Here is a 22,273-nt window from a genome sequence, read left to right on the forward strand (position 1 = left end):
AGAGAAGCAACTTAAAAGCAGAGGGAGCCTCGTGAGTGCTCACTGGCAGCCCTGGCTGAGTGCAGTGAGCCTGCCCCATGTTCCCTGGTGCTGTATTAGCCAGAGGTGCCTGGCCAGCCTCCCTGCCGCCATAGCAGGTCAGAGCCTCGGAGCTTTCTACTTTTTCTCTTCTTCTTCTGGACTTTGTTCTCTCCCTCCTCCATTCTCTCCCCTCCCCGCCCCGCCCCCAGCCTGAGATTCTTCAAATACCTGGGCTTCCTCTCGCCTCCTTCCATTCCCTCCTGGCTCTTCCCTGTTGACCCCAGAACCCATCTCTGGTCTTCTCTGGCTGGGCACTAGGCAGCCATCGGGGAGGGCTGGTGTTGCCGTCCACTGTTGGAACCCTTCCTGGGGAAGAACTCACCCTAGCCCCACTTTCCTTGGGGAGAAAAAGGGGCTACGGATCTGAAATAAGACATGGAAACAAATGACTAAGTGATGGTATTTTCCAAAGCAGAAGGAAACTGCTAAAGAATACAAAGGTAGAATATGCTTAAAGGTTTTTTTAAATGGAGCTGGACGTGTGGCTCAGTGGTAGGGCACTTGCCTTGTATGAAGCCTGGGGTTTAATCCTCAGTGTGGCAAAAACAAAAGGAGCATCTATGAGAGACAAGGTAAGGTGATTCCGGGTAATGTTAGAAAGCATAGACGATTTTTAAAATTTTGTACTTTTTTGTTGTTTATTTTTTGAGATTATAATATCAATATATCATTTCCCCCTTTCCTTTACTCCCTTCATGATGTAGTTTAGGAACTGTCTTAAATTCTTAAAAACACTGGATGGTCTGTAGTTTGTCATTGGATATCATTAATATGAAAATTCTAATTATCGAGTTTCCCCAAACCCAGAGCTATAAAAGAGAACGAGAACACATTCCCTTCCACGTTTCCCCTGGTGTCCGAAGGACTCTGTCTCCATCTAATCTCAAGGCGAGATCCCCAGCTCCAGCCCGCCTTTGGTGAGTGTGGTGGAGGAGGATGGGAGGGTCCACATTGGAGAATTAGCTTCTGTCCTCAACTGGCTGCCTGTGACCTTGGGGACAGCAAGCTGCCTGTGAGCAAAAGGAGAAAGGAACATTGGACCAGGCCTCATTAGCGGCTCCTTTTCCTCATTTACCACAAAGAGGAAAGCACTCCTACCCGAATGTCTGCTCGGTTTTACACATGTGGGTGTTGTGGGTTCAGGTAAGCTGGTCCTGACCACTCATTGTCCCTGTCTTCTGTGGCCCAGGCCCCCATCCAAGTCCATGCCTCATCTGCCCGGGACACCCCGACCGGCATCCTCCTTGACTCCTGGCCCCGTCAGAGCTGCTGCTTCTTCCTCGTCTCCTGGCAACATCCGCCCTGTCAAGAGAGAAGTGAAAGTGGAGCCTGAGAAAAAAGACCCCGAGAAGAAAGTGACCAATGACCCCACAATAAAGGGCAGGGTGCCATTAGTGAAGGTGGAGGAGGGCACAGTTGAAGAGGGGACACCCGTGAAGCCACCTGACCCTGGTAAGAATGGACCAGCTGGTGCTGGCGTGTGGGCCGGTGTTCTCTGGGCTTGCCCTGTTTGTGCATGGTTTTATTTAACTCCTTTTTTATTACTGGGTATTAGAAATTCATGTTCTCATTCTTTCTCTTCTCTCCCCACCCATTCCTGTCTCTCTCTCCCTCCACTCTGCATTGTGAGTGCACTGTGTGGCCAAGGACGGCCTTGACCTTTTTAATCCCTTTTGTGGTTTCCTCCTCCCAAGTTGCTAAGAGAACAGGTATATGTCATCAGGCCCGGTCTGATGGCGCCTTGGCATTAGGCTTGGACTCTGCATAGCAGGCAAGCACTCCAAGCGACTTCCACAGCCTAATCTGTATTTTTGAAAATATTTTCAAAGGATTTCTAAAAATATTAAACTGCCACCTCCAGAATTTTTCAGACCACAAATCCTGGCCTTACCTCAGATCTACCGGGTCAGAATATCTGCTCAAGAACAAACCACTTCACGCCAGATTTGAGGACCACTGGTTTAGTGTAGTGTCCAACAGAGATCAGAGGCCCAGTGGTCGTCTTCGGTAAGATAAGTCAGTGCTGTTTGGCGTCCCCAGGAACTAGGAATTCAATATTTTCTTGCTGAAAATTATTTTCACATAAAATACAATTTGAGGTTTGAGGGTGGAACCCAAGAACAAGTTACAATGTTGGAATAGAAGAAGGGCCCAGTGCTGGCTTCATTCCAAAGGAAGATAAGGACCCAAAACAGCAAAATGCTGTGAAAGACTGGGCCTGTATTTCTTACTGGTAATCCTAGCTATGGTGGAGGCCGAAGCTCTCAGATTTCAAGTTCAAGGCCTGTCTGAGATGGGCAACTCAGTGAGAGTAAAAACCAGGTATACAAAGGGCTGGGTGTGTTGCTCTGTGGTCTGGTGCTTGCCCAGCATGCATGAGGGTCGAGATTCAATCCCAAGGGAAAAGGAGAAAGGGAGAGAAAGCTGTGGACTGAGTCAGACTGTGATCTTGCAAAGGAGCACTTGGGAATGAAGTCTCTGGTGCCACCCGTCACGTACAGTCATGACAAGACCACTCAAGTTCCATTCTCAGTCGTCCTCCTAAATCTAAACCCAGTTGAAATTTCCCCAAAGCACTCTTGGGACCAGACGTGTGGCAGCTAGTGTGCCTGTCCCTGGAAAGGCTATTGCTTCCTCCTGGCTAGGAAGTCTCACCAAGTATCCCAGGCTGTCTCCCAAGTGCTGAGCTTAAAGGTGTGTCACCACACCCTTGAGAAAAGAGGACACTTAGCAAAGTAGAATGGTGCACACTTTTGATCCCAAGTCAGGCGGCTAGAGCAGGAAGATCGTGAACTGGCTCTGAACAAGCCCTAAACTTCACAAAAATCCTATGTCCAGAATGGGGTGGGAGTATTTTAAACCTTAATCAAAGTAAATAAAAGACACCTCTTGGTTGGGTGTCCCCTGCCCAGCCTGAGTCCTGGGTGTGGCCTGGGTGCTAAGGATGCCTTTTAAAAGGCTTTCATGCGGTAGTAACAAAGTCACCAAAGCAGAGATACTTGTAATAAAAGGCAAATGGCAGGCTTGCCTTCACTCTGCTGGGAGTAGAGCTTCCCACAGACCCAGACACGGGCCCTCGGTACACAGTTATTGCTAACTGATTTAACTCTTGTGACAGTAAGACTTGTGACAGAGTGAGCTTTGTCGAATGTCTCACATAGGCATGCAGCTTTGTTGTCGGTTGCTTGGCTACAGATGGACAGAATATGGCGAAACCGTGAGAACACACAGTGGTGCACGTTCCCTTCTCTTTGAGAATGATGAGTCCCGGACCTGGGGCGGGGGAATGCCAGTTTCTGTCCCTTGGGCTTTCGTTCCACTTGGTTTTCTCCTTGTACCTATTTGTACAGCTGTTCCAGCCCCCACTCCAGCGACGGACCCAGCCCCAGCACCACCATCACCATCCTCTGTGAGTGTCGGTGTAATTCCTAAGACTTCTGCAGGCACCACTGACCCAGAAGAGGCTACGAGGCTGCTGGCTGAGAAGAGGCGTCTAGCCAGAGAGCAAAGGGAGAAGGAAGAAAGGGAGAGGAAGGAGAAGGAAGAGCTGGAGAGGTAAGGGGTGTCAGTGCCCTACAGCCAGAGAAGGCACCGCACTTGTGTTCCTCCTGCTCCCTCCAGAGTGTGGAGGGGACAGTCCCGGGCCACACTTGCTCCTTGGATGCTGAGTATCGAGCCTAGGACTTGTCTATGCCAGGCAAACACTCTATCAACTGAACTACATCCCCAGAACTAGTCTTAAAATCAAATTTTCTTCTGAATAGCAGCATACCAACATGGATAAGAAAATGTCTAAAAGGTGGAAAGTTATGTCTAATTCAAGGAGTTGCATACATTTTGAGTTCTTTCTGTTCTCTGAATGCTTGGAGGATGTCTGTGTAGATGTATGAACATCTATATTCAGGTAGTCAAGTCTCCCCCTTTAAAGATGAGTTGTAGCTCCTCTGAAAAAGCAAGCCACCCCCCAATATCATTGCTCGTATGCTGCTTCGGACAGAAATGACGCTGGAGGTGGGGAGGATGAGGGGAGGTTGTTCCACATCCGCAGGAGAATGTGGCCAAGGCCTGGGCCTTCCTCCAGGTCTGCTGCCCTTGTCATACCTGGCATCTCTCGGAAGAAGTGCCTTCATTCTTGTCTTTTCCCAGACAAAAGATAGAGGAATTGGCGCGAAGGGTGGCTGAAGAGCGAAGTCGCAGGGAAGAGGAAGCGCGCAGGCTGGAAGCTGAGCAGGCGCGCAAGAGAGAGGAGCTGGCGCTGCGTCTGGCTGAAGAGGAGCGGGAGCGGTGGGAGAGGGAGGAGGTGGAGCGCGCACAGAAGCAGGTGTGGACCACGGGGTTTGCGGGGGTGGGAGGGGGGGTCTCCAAGGTGAGTAGGGTGCTGGGCGCCATCGTGGTCTCTGCCTGCCTGCCCGCGGGGGAGCCGGGATAAGCAGTGGTAGCAATTTTATTTTCAGAAAGAAGAAGAAGCCCGAGCCCGGGAGGAGGCAGAGAAGGCTCGGCAGGAACGAGAGAAACATTTTCAGAAAGAAGAGCAGGAGCGCCTGGAGAGGAAGAAGGTAGGGGCTAGGGTTGAAGCCTGGACCGGGCATGGTTCTGGGTCTCAGGTTGCCTGAAGCCAAAAGACTGGTGCTTTGGTCAGGAACAAAATGTTCTCTCCTTGGCCAAGAAACGGCCCTCAGTATTAATTCCAAGAAAGCCCCCAGAATCTCCACCTTCCCCAGAGCAAGCTGTTCCACCGCAGGAGCTGAAGTGGTTCCCACCTCTAGTAATAAATCCAGTTAGACAAAGAACTGCGGATCATATTTTCTCTTCATTCTAATAACCTGTTACTTCTTATGACCGGGACGTGCCAGGCTGACGTGTGCCGTGTATCTCATCCGCTCTTCTGTGCTCTTTTTGCAGCGACTTGAAGAGATCATGAGAAGAACCAGAAGGACAGAGACAGCGGATAAGGTGCTGGCTTGGCCTCTTCTAGCTACTCTTGTTCCGGGAGGCAGTCATGCCCCTCAGGCTGGCCTCACTGAACATGGCCTTGAACATCCTACCTCTCCTGCCTGCTTCCCAAGTGCTGGGGACTGCAGGCCTGTGCCCTGCTGGCTCGAACTGTCCTTGACATGGCTTTTTTTTCCTTTCCAGTCAACCCTGCGCCTTAGAGATCACACCCAGGTCCTTACAGGTATCCAGTGAGCACTTTGGAACTTCAGCTTAAAGTTCTATGTTGGTTTCTTTTTCTAGAAAACCACTGGGCAAAGCAATGGCGACATGGTCAAAGGAGTTCTCGCCGGAGAGACAGGTATCTCTGCTGTCAGTGCACTCGTGCATGTGTGTGCCCACAGATCTGCTGTCAGTGCACGAGTACGTGTGTGTGTGTGCGCCCACAGATCTGCTGTCAGTGCACGTGTGCATGTGTGTGCCCACAGAGGCCGGAAGAGGATGTCAGGTCTCCTGGAGTGACAGCTGGTTGCAAACTGCCTGGCATGGCAGATTTTAACCACTGAGCCATCTCTCCAGTCTCTAAGACAGTGGTTCTCAACCTGTGGGTCACAAGCCCTTTGGGGGTCGAATAGCCGTTATTTACATCATGACTCATAACTAAATAGCAAAATTTACAGTTATGAAGTAGCAACAAAAATATTTTTGGTTGGGGTCACCACAGTGTGAGCTAGATGAAATGGTTGCAGCGTTAGGAAGGCTGAGAACCACTGGTCTAACTGATGACTTTATAAGATTTATTTATTTATGTGAGTACACTTGCTCTCTTCAGACACACCAGAAGAGGGCACCAGATCCCAATACAGACGGTTGCGAGCCACCATGTGGTTGCTGGGAATTGAACTCAGGACCTCTGGAAGAGCAGTCTGTGCTCTTAACCACTGAGCCATGTCTCCAGCCCCTGACTGATGACTTTAAATGTGCACATCCTGATAGGATTTTGTCTGACCTAGATTCTAGATCTGAATTCTCAGTATACCTGAGGAAAATCCTGAGCTCCTTGTCCTCCTCCCTCTGACTCCCAAGTGCTACTATTACATATAGGCCCACATTGCCACCCCCAGCTTAAACTTACACATTCATAACTTGTATTTATGACAAGTCTTAGAATAAAAGATTTAAAACATTCTCTCTCTAAATCTGACTTCAAGAGAGGTACACTTTAAAACAGGCTGATTTCATTATAATTTGTTCTTTAACAAGTAACCATGGTCTTTGGGGAACTTACTGTTTCTTGAAGATTTTAAAACTTAAATAAAAGTGGAGTCAGCCTTAGTTTCTGTAGCCCCGTCTAGAGTTAGTTTTGTCTCTGCATAAAGCTCTTAGGCAGTGGCGATCATAGTGGCGATCTCAGGCTTAGTCACTGATGCTCTGGTCGTGTTTGTCCAGAGAACACCCCTACATTAACCCTGTCACAGCTCCATGTTGGTTTGCTCTGCTCAGAATTGAACCAGTTCGGGGCTGGGGATTTAGCTCAGTGGTAGAGCGCTTACCTAGGAAGCGCAAGGCCCTGGGTTCGGTCCCCAGCTCCGAAAAAAAAGAACCAAAAAAAAAAAAAAAGAAAAAAGAATTGAACCAGTTCAAGCGTAGCAGCTCACCCAGCCCCATTGCCTAATGTGGCATTTCCAAGGTTACTGCTGATAAGGGCTGTCGAGGATGATAAGACTTCAATATACCCCGCCTTAGGTTTGGGTCAGATGTCAATACGGTTGCCTAAAGCTGGACTCCCTACGTTGAGTAGCAAATTAGGTGGTGAAGTTAGGGACGCACACTGTGAGCCTCCATTTGTGAAATCACATCCTTCTAAGTGTGACTGAACTCAGCTGAGTTTGTAAAGCATGGATTCCTCTCCTACAGGGATTTGCCCTGAATCCCTCAGGAAGAGTGTTCTTTGTCAGCCAGTCACCTCCTCAGCTGCTTTGATTTCAGTGTGTATGTCCAGAACTAGCTTAGCACAAACAAAACTAATGCTAACAGTTATTTCTGCTCTTCAACTGACTGAGAGTGAAAACTGCCCGTGTTAACACGGGCAAAGCCTGTCAGGCAGGAAGGATTAGGGCTTGGCTTGCCCAGCGTCCCACAGGCAGTGAGTTGTCTAGTCAGGTCATAGATCCAGGTTCTGGTTCCTAGCGGGTGGGCTTGATGGTAATTTATTAGTAACTGTTCGCTCTCCTTACTCTGTGCAGAGGTATCTGCCCTGCCAGGTGTGAACTCTCCAGGACATGTCGAGTCTGCAGGCAGCACACATGGAGTGGCTTTGCAGCAATCAAAAGTGACCATAGAGAGGTGAGGTCAGCAACTGAGGCCTTTTTCAGAGGGGTGTGTGTGTGTGTGTGTGTGTGTGTGTGTGTGTGTTACAAACTACTGCTATGCTCTTCCCACTCAGGTAAAATGCCAAAACTGAAAGGTTTATTCTTAATTTGTCACCTTAATTTTTTATAGAACTTGTAACTCTAAATAAGGAAAGGGAAGTCACTCTTTTCTTTACTCCTCATGGTGAGGTTTGAATGCATGTTAAGGAAGATTGCAGCCAGCCTCACTGGTGCAACCTTGCAAACCTGGCTTCTTGGAAATCTGAAGTAGAGTAAAAAAATGCAAGGCCAGCTTGGGCTACAGAGAGAGCTCAAAGCAAAATGGCCTGCTTAGAACAGAAATGGAGGGGAAGGGGAAGGACTCAGCTCCTCCTGTACGACGAGTGTGTCAAATGCCAGTGTTTTTGATGTATTGAAAAGGCTGGGTACAATAACCCCAGGATTTAAGGAAACTGAGGCATGAGATTATTGGAGATTTGACTGGTCTGTGCTACAGAGCAAGACTGTTCAAAAACCAAAAGAGAGATGACAGTTGGTTCATGACTATAATTCCAACACATAGGAGACTAAAGAAGTTGGATTTGAGGCCAACCTGGGCTATAGAATGAGACACTCCCCCTCCCCCCAACTCAACAACAAAGGAAAACTCATAAAACAAGAACAAGAAAGCACACACTTGTAATCCCAGAACCTGGGATACTGAAACAGGAATACCTGAAATTCAAGGTTTATCCTTAGCTACGTTTCATTGAGTCTAGCCTGACCTCCAGATTGATAATACCCTGTCTTCATACAGAGACAATGGGAGCTAATTTACATCCTCACCAGCCACGGATAAGGTTCTTCCCTGTTGGTTGCATCCTGGCCAGGACTCTTGTTCAGGCCCTAAGCCCTCTCCTCCAGTGTGCTTTCCACATAACAATTCCCCACTAAAAGCTTAGAGAATGTTATGGGCATCAGGTTCTCACACCGGTTGACCTGTAACTAACTCATTGTGTAGACCAGGCTAGCCTTGTTTACAGAGATCCTCCTGACTCTGCCTCCTGAGTGCTAGAACTAGAGATATCTGCCACCATGCCCAGGTTCACATAGAACTGGAAAAGGTGGGACCAGCAAAATGGCTCAGCAGGTAGAAATGAGTGTCATCGATCCCGATGACTTGAGCCCCATCCCCAGGACCCTCTCATTAGAAGGAGAGAACTGTCTCCTCAGGTTGCTTTTTGACCTTTTCTTGTCTAAACACCATGGCAAGTATATGTCTGTGCTCACATACAAATAAGTTAATGTAATTTAATTTCTCTAAGAATTGAAAAAGTCAGGTGTGGCGGCCGGCACATTTCTTTCATCCCAGGCAGAGGCAGGTGGATCTCTCTGAGTTCAAGGCCAATCTGTTCTGCATAGTAAGTTCCAGGATATGTAGAGACACCGTATCTCAAGGTATAAAGTAAAGATATTGAAGAACTGATGATGGCCTGTCTCCATTGGTAGTGGTCGTTCTAACAAACTGTCCTATCCGATGAACTTTATACATTTTTTAATATAAGATGTGAATCTGTCTCAGCTCCCCATCCATTTGCTAATAATGATATGGTCAATGTTGTATCTTTATTGATTATTGGAGGGCACCTGTGTGGAGGCTAGGGGACAATCTTGTGATGTTCTCCCCTTCCTCTTGTGTGTGGATTCTGGGAGCAAACCGGGTTATCAGGGCTGCCATCGTCTGGCAGCAAATGCCTCCCTCCCGGACCATCTTTATGGCCCTGAGTTTGTGTTTTATTTCAAAGCCATAAAATCATTTTAAAATTATTGTTCTAAAATTAAGCTTAATTTTAATCATCTCATTTTTGATCTTTCACATCCCCAGTTCTCCAGATTTGGAGAAGCAGCCAAATGAAAATGGAATGTCCACACAAAATGAAAATTTTGAAGAAATTATAAACTTACCTGTTGGATCAAAAGCATCCAGATTAGACGTCTCCAATGAGAACCCAGAAATTCCCTTGAAACCAATTTTGGCCTTTAATGATGAAGGGACACTTGGGCCCCTACCTCAGGTGGATGGTGTGCAGACACAACAGACCACAGGTAAGCTAGTCGCCGACTGCTTTCTCTGATCCATCAGAACTGATACCCGAGAGAGGATGAGTGGTGGTTTTGTCCTTTGAGGGAACAAGTAAGCCATTGTCGAAAAAATGGTGCATGATCATGGAAGTTGAATTTTAAGGTACTCTGGGCAACTTCTAGGCCCTTCCTGCCTCCCTCCCATTCAGTCTCAAGCACCCCCAGCCTTGTCCAGCAGCACTGGTGCCAAGCACCAGAGAGGCTCCATGCTGGAATAGACTCCTGGGCCAGCTTCACTGGAAGTGATTGAGTTTGTCCGTCTTCCGTGGGCCGTCGATTATAGACTGCTTTCAGTTTGGGTTCTCTTGCCATTTTTCTCTCATTTATGTTTGGCAACCTTGGCGCACATGTTACTATTGTCTCTTTAAAATACAACACGACACAGATAGGAGAGCAGTAGTAAGAACCGAGCTGCAAACCAGGATCTCACTGAGCCTGAGCTGGCTCTACTTGAGAGCCCGCCTGGGCCTCTCTTATACAGTCCTCAAGACAAGCGGCCCTGGAGTCTCCATGCAGGAAGAGCAATAGCTACACCAGGACCAAAGTAAAGAGGCAGATCAAACTTGACCAATCCAGTGGTCATGGCAGCTCCGTAGCACAGTCCCTGTCAGGGAGAAGGGGGACAGGCCTGGCTCGCCCACACGCACTCACAAGCCTGGGCTTTGTCTACCCACCTTCCCAGCACATCATTTATTCATCAGCATTCCCCATACTGCTCCTGGGAAGAGAACCAGCCAAATCCCAGATACTGAAGTGGAGTCAGTGAAGCCCTAACATCCTTAACTAGAGAAGGAAGCCGTCCCTGGAGGGCCAGGCTCTCTTCTCCTCTAGGGTACTATTGGCCTTGGTGAAATCCATCTTCTGGGCTGTAAAAGTGGTGACACAGCCCCTGTAGCCTGGCCTTGTGATTGCTCAGCTGCTAAGCAACTTAACGTTCTGTAGCTTCCTCATCTGTCGTATCCCACATTTGCAGGAAGGAAGGAACGTCCACCAGCGTTCTACCTCACTAACCGTTTTAAATCATCCTTTTCCACCCACCATCTTTCCCCGGGAGGTAGTCTAGGCTCTGGTCATAAGTGGAACACGTACACTGCTCCTTCTGGTGACCATTTATTTATAAACATTTCTTCGTCCTCCATTGAAGTCTGGAGCCTTACACATTGAACGACAAATGAACGTAGTCTTCTTAGAGGTTATGGATTTAAGTTCTCTAAGCATGGCGTTTCTAAGTCAGTGATATTCCCTAAGAGAAATGGAAGGCTATGCATTTTTTCTAGTACTGCTCATGAATACGCTCATGAACCCCAACACAGTCTCCTGGTTTTAGGTTTGGTTGTGGTTTTTGGTGCTGGGCATCTAACCCAGAGCCTCCTGCATGTGAGGCACACGTATGTGCTTACTCTTATGTGATACTGGGGGAGTGATGTGGGGTTTTGTCTTTGTTTTTTTAGAAATATAAGATATTGCTGTAGTTTTCAATTTTAGATTGGGCAATCTAATCTGTTCTCTTTTCTGTCCCCTCATGTAGAAGTTATATGAGCGTTTCCTCTGAAGAACCAAAGCAAACATTTTCTACGACGAATGGAATTTCAGGCTCCAAAGAGCCCCTCCCTCCAGTTTCCTAGAGTTCTTGACCATCATTTTTAAAAGACGTATTAAAGTCAGCTCAAGACAACAGACTCAGTAGCTTTTCTAACCATTTTCGCCAATAGGAAGAAATGCTCCTTAATGCTCCTTAATCTGATACCCTGAGGTGGCATTTTCCAGAATGTCCCTCCTTAGTAAATAAATCAATATTTTTCTGAACTCTTTCAAAAAACAAAAAGAGCATTTCATTATAAAAAGAAACGGGCATGGTTATCACAGGGATCTTTTTTTTTTTTTTTCACTTTTAAACTTCAATACATAAGATTGGCAAAAATAAAATACCTTTTACAACGTACTACTTGACAATGGGTACCTCTTTGCCCTCCGGGTGGAGCGAGTGGAGGGTAGTCAAACAAACCTGTTTGTTTAAATATTACTGCAAAGGCAGTTTGTAGAGGCAGAAGGTGGCCAGGTTACCTGGCCGTCATAAACACAGCTCGTAAACACGGGCATCCTGCAGACCCAGCTGCCACTGTCTTCCTGAGACTCCATTTACAGAACCACAATGACAACTCTGAAAATGTGAAGACATTTTTTTCAGAGCAAGAAAATAATTCGCTGTCCTTTTTGTTTTTGTTTTTCCTACTTTTTTTGGAGAATGGGTTTCTCTGTGTAGCCCTGGCTGTCCTAAAACTGGCTCTGGAGACCAGACTGACCTCGAACCCCACCTGCCTCTGCTTCCTGGGTGCTGAGATCAGAGGCGCGCGACAGCCCCGCCTGGCTCAGCTGTCCTCCTAAGCGATGTATTTATAAGAGCTTTTTTCCAGATAGATGAACTAGAACGGGACAGAGTGCAGACACGCTCCAGCAGATGCACTCCGCCTGCCGCCCTGGGAGCCTGGATGATGATGTGGGGCTCTCTGATGTCTGTATGCTGCTGCCACCCCCAGGGATGGTGGGACTTCTCTCTCTTTGCCTTACGTGATTGCAGATGATGTGGGGGAAATGTTTAATATTCCTTTAGATCAATGAATTTGGCTTCTGCTCGTTTCAGAGCAATGAGAAAAAATGGTGTCGATGTCGGGGGACACGGACCGTCGCAAATGTCCTCAGTGTATAGCGACCCTCCGCTTTTCCTGTGTCCTCCTTCTTCCCTCTTGCTGCTCAGCCCAGCTGTACAAACCTGCACTTTGATTTGCTAATATAAATTCAGTTTTATTTTCCCACTTAAGAGACAACCAATGAGAAATGGAGAAGGGAGTGCCGAGGCCATGGCGTCTCCCTCCCACTGTGATATATTGGTTTTATACAAAGAGCGATTGGTTAATCTACAAGATTTAATGTGGAACTATTCATCTATTGGGGTTCTTTTAAATCCAGGCATACAATCTTTACCAACAGTTTGTAAAACATTGTTAAGACATCAATTTGTGGGGTCTCCCCATTTGGTTGTCCATGTACATCTAGATATTGTATTAAAAAAAATCTGTTCAACAAATTTGTTCTATTTATTTAAATCTACCAAACATAAAATACAAATAAAATGTTTGACATAGTTTTGCCTCAGGGTTTCATGTGCTTTGCTTCACTCAGGTAAGCTCATAGGCACACACACTGCACAGAGGCCTCCTTCAGCCACGAAGCTAAGCTTTACCCTTCCAGACTACACCTCTGCCACGATGCACTCCCGAGTCCTCAGATTACTTCCCATTTAACCTCAGCGCCATTTCCCAATGGGAATTCTTGTCCATGAAATGTCTGTCTATGTTTATATTCAGGGGCTGGCTGATATGCTCATTAACAACTCAAAACTCTCTTAAGTAATCAGGTTTTCACTGAAGATACCATAAAGTTTTCATTTACAGTTTTAAGAGCCACATTGCCGGGCAGTTGGAGCTCTACAATGGCTGGGTTGTTTCTCCGTTCAGCCCTTGAAGACTACGCTCACTTACCCCCAGGAAGCCTTCAATGTGTGCCCCATTCAGGTGGAGTGGTTGGGGAGCAAACGCAGCCCTCAGCACGGATAGGTCTGAGTGCCTTTTCGTCTAGGCCACTGCGGTGAGTAGGCCAGCCTCTGGCTACTCCAGGAAGGCAAACCTTTGTTTCTCCCGAATTTCTTCACTGCTGGAAACAAACTGAATTTCTCACATGGATGCATAGTGGCAAGCAGATTCTCCAGGAGCCGGACAAAGTCCCCTCTGTGTCTTCCCACCAGCATCTTGACTAGAAGACTGTCAGTGAATTAAGTACCCTGGTTGAAGCAGGCGACAGCATCTTAAACCTGAGTGGAGATTGGAGTCGGGTTGTGAGTTTCTAATTAAATCACTAGCTTACCAGAACTTCTAGATTCTTAGACTTCGTTTCAAGCATTTTTGACTGTTAAGTTTTTCTTGGCAACTGCTTCCCCCTCAAGCTGCATTTACTGAGGAGAAATCTGTATATAAATATTCCTATACTAAACAATGATATTGACACGGATGACAACTTAATATATCACTAAGGAACTCTCATGGCAAGATAAAAGTTAAACTACATGTATTACAAGATTTTTATGGTTGAGGTGCTGTTAGATGGGGTTCCATACTGTAACCCAGGCTCACCTCAAACCTGTCACCCTCACACCTCAGCCTCTTGATCCATACCCACTGCAACTGTTAAATGTATTTCTTTAAATAGTCTGAATGTTTGGCTCAGGCTGGCCTTGAACTCACGGTAATCCAGCCTCAACTTCTGAGCCTGCTATTACAGGCTTTGCCACCACAACTCAAAATATTGCACATTACATTTTATAGTTGCCAATAAGTCCACATGAATGTTCTGCTGCATATACATCCATAGGCCAGAAGGGGGCACCAGATCCCCATATACATGGTTGTGAGTCACCATGTGGTTGCTGGGAATTGAACTCAGGACCTTTGGAAGAGCAGCCGGTGCTTTAACCACTGAGCCATCTCTCCAGCCCACTCAGTTCATATTTTATGGCTTGCTCATGCTTGTGATTGCGCTCTGTGAGACAAGGTTTTGCTAGTCTCTCTGCCATTCTCCTGTCTCTTCACCTCCCCCCCCCCAACACCCCTGACCTCCCCCTACTTTCCGCACACATACAGTTTCTCTGTGTAGCCCTGGCTGTCCTGAAACTCACTCTGTAGACCAGGCTAACCTTGATCTCAGAGTTTCTTCTGCCTCCTGAGTGCTGGTCTTAAAGTCGTGTGCCACCACCAACCCCCACCCCCACTCCTTTGAACTGATGGAAATGGACGACTGTTAAGCCTTTTCTGTGCTAAACATTAAAGTTGTAAATACAGCCATTACAGCATGCTAGCAAAAGCTTGTGTTTGAAGATTAGCTTTCAGGAAGCACTCCCCCTTCCTCCCTTCTGTTTTCACTATCAAAACTAAAGCGCACTTAGAAATACTGCGGGTTAAGCTGGGGAGATGGCTCAGCCATTAAAGACTAGGATCGTAAGGAAAACAAGGAACTTTCTAGGTTGTCCTCTCCTCACACCAGTTGGCACCTCCTTGGTTTGGAGGAGACACCCTGAGAGCTTTGGAGAAAGTGGGAGAGAAGGACATCATGTGACCAGAAGGGATCTTTCATGTTGATTGCAGGTAAATCACCTTGTTAATTATTTCCTTGAAGACTTGGTTTTACATTTAACAGATTTGACCAATCTTAACAGTGAAAAGTCACTTAGCAATTAGTGCCAAGATTAAGAAAGTTAAGGAGAGGGGCTGGGGATTTAGCTCAGTGGTAGAGCGCTTACCTAGGAAGCGCAAGGCCCTGGGTTCGGTCCCCAGCTCCGGAAAAAAAAAGAAAAAAGAAAAAAAAAAAAGAAAGTTAAGGAGAGGGGTTGGGGATTTAGCTCAGTGGTAGGGTGCTTGCCTAGCAAGCACAAGGCCCTGGGTTCAGTCCCCAGCTCCGAAAAAAAGAAAAGGAAAAAAAAAAAAAAGAAAGTTAAGGAGAGGGCTGGAGAGATGGCTCAGAGGTTAAGAGCACGGACTGCTCTTCCAGAGGTCCTGAGTTCAATTTCTAGTAACCACATGGTGGCTCACAACCATCTGTAATGGGATCCAATGCCCTCTTCTGGTATCTCTGAAGACAGCTACAGTGTACTTGTATATGATAAATAAATCTTTAAAAGAAAGAAAGAAAGAGTTAAGGAGAGATTTAAATTGCTGTTTAAATATATACACTAAAAGTAGCAGCCAGGAAATTCCGTTTGAGAGACTGGCTCTCCGACACTCCGCAGGACAGCCCGAGATGCTCCTCTCTAAATAGCAAACTAACGTCCACCTCAGGGTTATCATAGTAATTAGAGTTGAGTGATAGTCTTTTTTCTTTTTAATGGATTCTTTGTTTTGTTTTTTTTAAGACACAGTATTGGATCCCATTACCGATGGTTTCAAGCCACCATGTGGTTGCTGGGAATTGAACTCAGGACCTCTGGAAGAGCAGCCAGTGCTCTTAACTGCTGAGCCATCTCTCCAGCCCCAATTGATAAAGTCTTAAGCAAATTAGTCATTGTTCAATAAATGATACAATGTCTTGAGATTGGTGAGAAAGATGGCTTTGGGAAGGCAGAGCAGCAGAAAGCATAGGTGGGCGGGAACAGTACTCTGAGTGGCAAAAGCGTTTAACTGAGATGCTATTATGTGCATAATACCAGGTGGGCTAAGCAGAAAGGAACTGCTGTACTGCCGTGTTTAATCTTCACTCTTCCTTCTGGCTCTCTGAGGAATTAGTTACTTGTTATTTCAGTTTATTTGAGGCATTTCCTGACAGCCTTCCACTCACTTGTCCTGTTGACACCAGGGATGCTGAATGCTTTTCCACAAGTCTCTGTAAGCCTTGGCCTCAGGAGGCCAAGAAGCAAGTGGATTGATTCTAGGAACTGAGTGAGGGGAAGGGCAGAGTAGGTCACGTTCTGGCTTTGTTTAGCAATGCCCTCCCCCCCCCCATGAGGGCCTTGACAGATGCCAGAAAAGAGGGACTAGGAAGATAAGAGCTGGGTCCAGGGCGTTCATTCACTCTGCCCACAGTTGTGGAGTGCATTGACGGACAATTAGCAAAACTAAAAGCTAACCTGGGACTCCACAGGACACATTCCTCAGCTGCTTTTCTGGAACATTTCATTTAGTGTAGTGTGACGTTTGACTTGAAGTTGTATGTCTGAGCAATCATCCTAAGTGAGTCTTAAAATCCAGCCTCTCTCGGGGTGTGTGTGTGTGTGTGTGTGTGTGTGTCCATGAGGTCTGTGTGTCTTGGTCTGTGTGTGTGGTGTGTGACTGTGAGTGACGTGTGTATATGTAGTATATATGTGTGGTATGTATATGTCTCTGTCTATTGTATTGAGTGGTGTGCGAATATGTGTATGTGGTGTGTGAATATGTGTGGGTGTATCTGTGTGTGTGTGTGTGTGTGTGTGTGTGTGTGTGTGTGTGTGTTGTATGTATACTGTGTATGTGTGTTTAAGAGATGTCCTGACCAGGGCTGATGTGTTGAAGTGCCATAAAGATCCTAACCTGGTACTTTGACCCAAATGTCAGCTGGGTTTGATCCTTCTGAAGAAGAAACTAGGAAGTGCTTACTTCCTTCTTTATTTTATTTAAAGATTTATTTATTATTTATGAGTACACTGTAGCTGTCTTCAGACACACCAGAAGAGGGCATCGGATCCCATTACAGATGGTTGTGAGCCACCATGGAGTTGCTGGGATTTGAACTCAGGACCTCTGGAAGAGCAGTCTGTGCTCTTAACCACTGAGCCACCTCTCCAGCCCTCTACTTCTGTCTTTATTTTTTTTTTTTTTTTCAGAGCTGGGGACCGAACCCAGGGCCTTGCGCGTGCTAGGCAAGCGCTACATCACTAAGCTAAATCCCCAACCCCTACTTCTGTCTTTAATAGTGACCATATTCACCTGGAGTACCTGAAGTGAGCCCCAGTTATGCCTGTCCCTTGGGATAAACATTAATAGGACCCAGTTACTCTTCAAAGGACCTCTGGATACAGATTAGATCTTCAAGCCTCCAGAGCCCCTGCCTGGTTCCCACAGCTCTGATCCGTCCATATCTCTTGTCAGCAGATCTCTGTCCAGACCATGATACACTTTGTCCCCAAGACTTAAAAGAACCACCAGACCGTGAGAGCCATTTGTGGCCTCACTAAGCATCAGTGGGGACTACTGCAGGCTGAACTCTCTGGGCATTCTTCCCTAAAATCACAGAGATAAAGCTCTTCAGTTCTTCCCCTTGTCGAAGGCCGGCTGAGTGCTGGCTGAGGGCCCCTCTCCCTACCCCCATCTCTGACAAAGCAATTCCCCACTGTCCTGGCTCCCGGTGCTCCCCGGTTCCCTCTGGATAATGACGTCATTACTCACTCTCCAGGTGGAAGTGACAGGGTTGCTATAACAAAGCAAACAGGCTGAGCAGGCAGTGTACTCTAAGCTGGGACTCCAGGCTGAGATCTGCTTGTCTGACCGGCTTGGGAAAAAAAAAATAGGAAAGGCTTGGCAACCTGACAAGACAATAAGGCCGTGGAAACGGGAGCTTGCATTACCCCGCTTAAAGCCAAAAAATCCAGAAGGCATCTAATTCTAGACTTAACACTAAACTCTGCTAAAATCTGTGTTTCTTTTTTTCCTCTTTGGGACAGGGGTTGGGGCAGTAGTTGAGAAAGGTTCTGGGGCAGGGTTTGTCTGTGTAGCCATTATGTCCTGCCTCTGCCTCTCTGCCTCTCTGCCTCTGCCTCTGCCTCTCTGCCTCTGCCTCTGCCTCCAGAGTTTAAAGGTACTAGCCCTTTCTTGTGATTCACATTTCCAGGTTATTTTCTGTCAATCAAAACATGAAAGGTTACGTTTAAGCAGAGTCAGCAGCAATATGCCACAACAATGGCCACCTCTATTAAGAGCATACTCTGGGCAAGCCTCAGGGGCCTTGAGGGAATCCTCCCAAAGCCTGGTATTATTCAGAGAAGAAACTGAGGACTTCAGATGAGGTCACATGACCTCACATGACCTCCCCATGAAGTCAGCGCTGGAGCTGGCTCTGGAATCCGTGTTCCTTTTACCAGACACAGCCAAGGGGCCATGCCTCAGAGCCAATGTCACTACCATGCAAGCACCCAGGAGAGTCGGATGTCTGTTCCTTCCTTAGCCCCGTGATAGCGTAATGAACAAAGCCAGCACAAACATCAACAGTCATGGGCTATAAATATTAACTTGTTTCCCCTTTTTCTTCTCCCTGCTGTTACTATGGAGACATAGCTCCTCAATTTATCTGGAATTCAAACCACCCAGGGGATATGACTGTGCAAGCTTTGAGAGAGGCCCAGCAGACAGAGGCAGATGCCCCAAAAGCCTCAGGCCCTATCCAGTGTGTTCTCTCTCTCTCTCTCTCTCTCTCTCTCTCTCTCTCTCTCTCTCTCTCTCCTCTCTCTCTCTCTCTCTCTTCTTCTTCTTCTTCTTTTCTTCTTCTTCTTCTTCTTTTCTTCTTCTTCTTCTTCTTTTCTTCTTTTCTTCTTCTTCTTTTCTTCTTCTTTTCTTCTTCTTCTTCTTCTTCTTCTTCTTCTCCTCCTCCTCCTCCTCCTCCTCCTCCTCCTCCTCCTCCTCCTCCTCTTCTTCTTCTTCTTCCTCTTCTTCTTCTTCTTCTTCTTCTTCTTCTTCTTCTTCTTCTTCTTCTTCTTCTTCTTCTTCTTCTTCTTCTTCTTCTTCTTCTTCTCCCTTCTTCTCCCTTCTCCACTGCTCCTTAGAAGCTGAGTGCTATGGACCTCGCCGGGAGACGCAGATTTCCCACCATATCCATCTGCAAGATTTCTCCATCTGCAAGCGTTCTGTATTGGAGAGGAGGAAACCTCTGCGGTGGTGAAGCGTTTCTGCCTCTCGCAGCGGCCGGCCACTACCTCGCCTACAGCAATTCCCTGAGGACTGAGAACCATCTACAGACCCGGCAGACGGAACCCACACCCACTGGGACTAATTAGACACCACCCGCTTCTAACTCATAACAATCCACCTGCATCAACTTCCTTTCTTTTTTTTTTTTTCTTTTTTTTCTTTTTTTTTTTTTTTTCCGGAGCTGGGGACCAAACCCAGGGCCTTGCGCTTGCTAGGCAAGCACTCTACCACTGAGCTAAATCCCCAACCCCCTGCATCAACTTCCTAGGTGTTGAGATTATAAAGAAATAAGCCACTACACCTGAATAATTTACATTTTTATGCTGATACTTTCCTGAGATATAGCTCTGTCTCTTATAAACCGCAGAGGTTCTTAAAGTCAGAAATCACCCTTAGAGCAAGCGTGGTGCTCTATCGCGCCCCCGAGTGGCGTCTCCCGGTACGCCTAGTCCGGCCCCATGTCCTTCCCTGTTTCTCATGATACCGGTGAAAAACAAATTAGTAAAACAACAACAAAAGCAAACAGAGCATGAGTTCATGATGGGGCCACCATGACAGCCAGTGCGCACTGACAGATGCCGAACCTGAAGACAGCCCGAGTTCAGTCCCTGAGATCTACCCAGTAGAAGGAATGCGTCAACTCCCTCAAGTTAGCCTCCGGTCTCCACATTGGCTCCGCATTACTTGCACAGGTACACACACTGAATAATGTAATTTTGAGCTCCAATGTCCATCCAAGTACTGATTGATATATATATGGAAATATATATGTATGAAAAATCTTTTCACAGAAAATGTAATGACAAATAGTACCAGAAGTAAAGCTTATTAACAGTAATAAACTCAATTGTCATGAAATCACGACAAAACTTTATGTAAAAGTCATTAATATCACTTTTCCCCCCTGACTCTGTAAGTATATTTATAAAAATGACCCCTTTCCCCCCCCTCCAGTTTTGCTTCATTTGTTTTGTTTTTTGAGATAGGTACCAACTACCCCACATTCCAGGATTACCTTTTCTTAGCTTTGCCAAAAGGAAAAATTACAATAAAATTGGAAAGAGAGCAGACCTCAAAGTTTCAGACTCATTTCATACATATAAATATCTTACCAAATAGGGAAATTAAATGTGATATAAATACACTGTGTCAGGGGTTCTACCTGACATAAACCCACCCATGAACCCTTCATTTATCTTCCTCATTTCTCACTGAACTTTCACCATTTTACAAGAGAGGTTTTAGGAGAGTCACTTACCATTTTAAAGTGAAACTACAGCTCAGAAATACGTTAGGACCCTGAAGTGTCACAACAGATCGCCACCAGAGCCAGTTTTAGAATCCACGTGTGGTAGATATGCTGGACTAGCAGTTTCCTTAGTCGGGGTCCTACAGTCCTGCTCAGGTGTACTGGCTGGTTCTGTGTCAGCTTGACACAGCTAGAGTCAACAGAGATAAGAAAGCCTCAATTGAGAAAATGACTCCGTAAGATCCAGCTGTAAGGCGTTTTCTTAACTGGTGATCAATGGGGAAGGGTCCGTCTGTTGCAGTTCTGAAGGGAAAGGTTTCCCCTACAAAGTGTCACAGCTCTTCCAACAGGAAGAGGTTTCCCAAGCAAAAGGCATCATTGCTCTCCTCGGAGAGGTATCCTGGCAGTAGGGAGTCAAGGAATACCACAGTCACACCGCACAACAAACTTCACGCAGGAGAGTTATTGGGAGGGAGAAAAACCAGAAGGATATGGCTGCCAGTACTGGGGAGAGAAGCAACCAAGAACTGAGGAGAACACAAGTTTTATACAGGGTTTCTTAGTGGGGGGTAGGGCTTTCCAGGCTGGATATTTCCAGGGTGAGGATTGGTGGGATTTCAATTCCTGATCTTGGATGAGCTCAGGGATTGGTGGGGTTTTTTTGTACTCAGGGATTGGTGGGTTTCTGTTTCTTGGCCCTGGTCTTGGGGTCAAGTCAGGATCAGGGTGTTTTTTTTTTTTTTTTTTTCTTTTGGCCCCTTTACCCTACGCCATCCCTAGGCTGGTGGTTCTGGGTTCTACAGAAAGCAGGCTGAGCAGGCCATGAGGAATCAAGCCGGTAAGCAGCACCCCTCCACAGCCTCTGCATCATCTTCTGCCTCCTCCAGGACTCTGCCTTGCAGAGTTCCTGTCCTGACTTCCTTTGACGATGAGCAGTGCTGTGGAAATATAAGCCAAATAAACCCTTTCTTCTCCAAGTTTCTTCGGGCATGGTGTTTTGTGACAGTAACCAAAACCCTAACTAGGACATTAGGAGTCAAAAACAGAAAGCACATGGTGAATCCAGACCGAAAGTGTTTCTTCTACACTCCAGAGCTAGGAGCCAAAGCAAACTGAGCACCCTTCTCTTAAAGATCGAGAACTCTCCTTATTTCGGAAAGTTCCACTGAGCTGGCTGGAAGCAGTGAAAAGTACTGGCTGCGACTTCCAGATACCTCCTCTGTCTCTCCCTCTGAGGCCTAATTCTACTCAAGAACACAGGATGTGGGATAGAAGGTAGCATGGTCAGGAGAGAAGCCCTTTGTAACCTTCGTTTTAACACCAGGGATTTTCTGAACACGGAATTATCCTTGTGAAAGCTGTATGTTCTCTTCATGACTTTTTTTACACTGGGCTTTGCCCTCTAGAAAATACATTACAGAGAGCAGGCGAGAAAGGGGAGAATATTGACATGTTATGTTCTGCAAGCTTTTATCTGAGATATGACCAAGCCAGCTCAGTCAGTCAACAGGTTCTCCAGGGCAGGAGTGAAGATTAAAAAGGAAAAAAAAAAAGACTATTAGACAACATTTAACACAACTCCAGCCAGTTCTGAGGCTGAAGCAGGTGCTTTATTTTCCAATCTGCTTTTATACCACTTTAATTACATGCACAATGATAAGATCAGTTCTGAGTTGAGGAACAAGCAAGGTGAAAAACAAAATCCTGTAAACACCTTTCTGGGAGTTGGTCAGGAGGACCAGGACAAGCTCTGAGCTTTAACTCAAATGTAAATGTTCTTAATCAAGGCCCATTTCCTGAGCCCAAGCCCAAAGCTAGATTCCTGCCCTGGGCTTCTTTCTTTTGTCCTGATAAGGTCAGATTCCTGTCAAGTGTCTAGAAACAAGTGGCCCCAAAAGGCTCTCTATATCTCCCCACTTTTTATATCATAAACAAGACTGAGCCTGTCTTAGGTCGTTCTTACAAGAATGCCTTCCTTACCCATCATGGAATAAGTATTATCAAAAGCAATGCTATTCTGCTTAGGTTGGTAAGGCTCC

The 22,273-nt window shown here is 46.4% G+C and overlaps 1 protein-coding gene and 2 long non-coding RNA genes across 18 annotated transcripts in view; 1 reads left to right on the forward strand and 2 right to left on the reverse strand.

Moving 5' to 3' along the window:
* Positions 1-12,656, forward strand: part of Map7 (microtubule-associated protein 7) — a 127,174-nt gene extending 114,518 nt beyond the window's left edge. For 14 of the 16 annotated variants that reach the window (XM_039105408.2, XM_063284418.1, XM_039105409.2 and 11 more), the window contains 10 exons: positions 889-998; positions 1,271-1,533; positions 3,432-3,636; positions 4,228-4,402; positions 4,536-4,637; positions 4,984-5,034; positions 5,317-5,374; positions 7,260-7,359; positions 9,250-9,470; positions 11,035-12,648. In XM_039105408.2, the coding sequence (XP_038961336.1) occupies positions 889-998; positions 1,271-1,533; positions 3,432-3,636; positions 4,228-4,402; positions 4,536-4,637; positions 4,984-5,034; positions 5,317-5,374; positions 7,260-7,359; positions 9,250-9,470; positions 11,035-11,045 (1,296 nt within the window). In that variant the 3' untranslated portion in view covers positions 11,046-12,648. Of the gene's footprint in view, positions 1-888; positions 999-1,270; positions 1,552-3,431; positions 3,637-4,227; positions 4,403-4,535; positions 4,638-4,983; positions 5,035-5,316; positions 5,375-7,259; positions 7,360-9,249; positions 9,471-11,034 lie in introns of all 16 variants that reach the window. The other 2 variants (NM_001198638.2, NM_001106270.2) reach the window with 2 other exon arrangements.
* On the reverse strand, positions 692-1,318 carry LOC120098800 (uncharacterized). Its single transcript, XR_005497309.2, has 2 exons — positions 1,180-1,318; positions 692-1,091 (listed from the first exon to the last, which is right to left on the reverse strand). It is a non-coding gene; the product is annotated as an uncharacterized LOC120098800 (long non-coding RNA).
* On the reverse strand, positions 12,583-21,856 carry LOC120098801 (uncharacterized). The gene is made up of 2 exons (XR_010058859.1): positions 20,244-21,856; positions 12,583-13,374 (listed from the first exon to the last, which is right to left on the reverse strand). It is a non-coding gene; the product is annotated as an uncharacterized LOC120098801 (long non-coding RNA).
* Between the last annotated feature and the right edge of the window lie 417 nt (positions 21,857-22,273).

This window comes from Rattus norvegicus, chromosome 1 (assembly GCF_036323735.1).
Source record: "Rattus norvegicus strain BN/NHsdMcwi chromosome 1, GRCr8, whole genome shotgun sequence".
NCBI classification, from domain to species: Eukaryota; Metazoa; Chordata; class Mammalia; order Rodentia; family Muridae; genus Rattus; species Rattus norvegicus.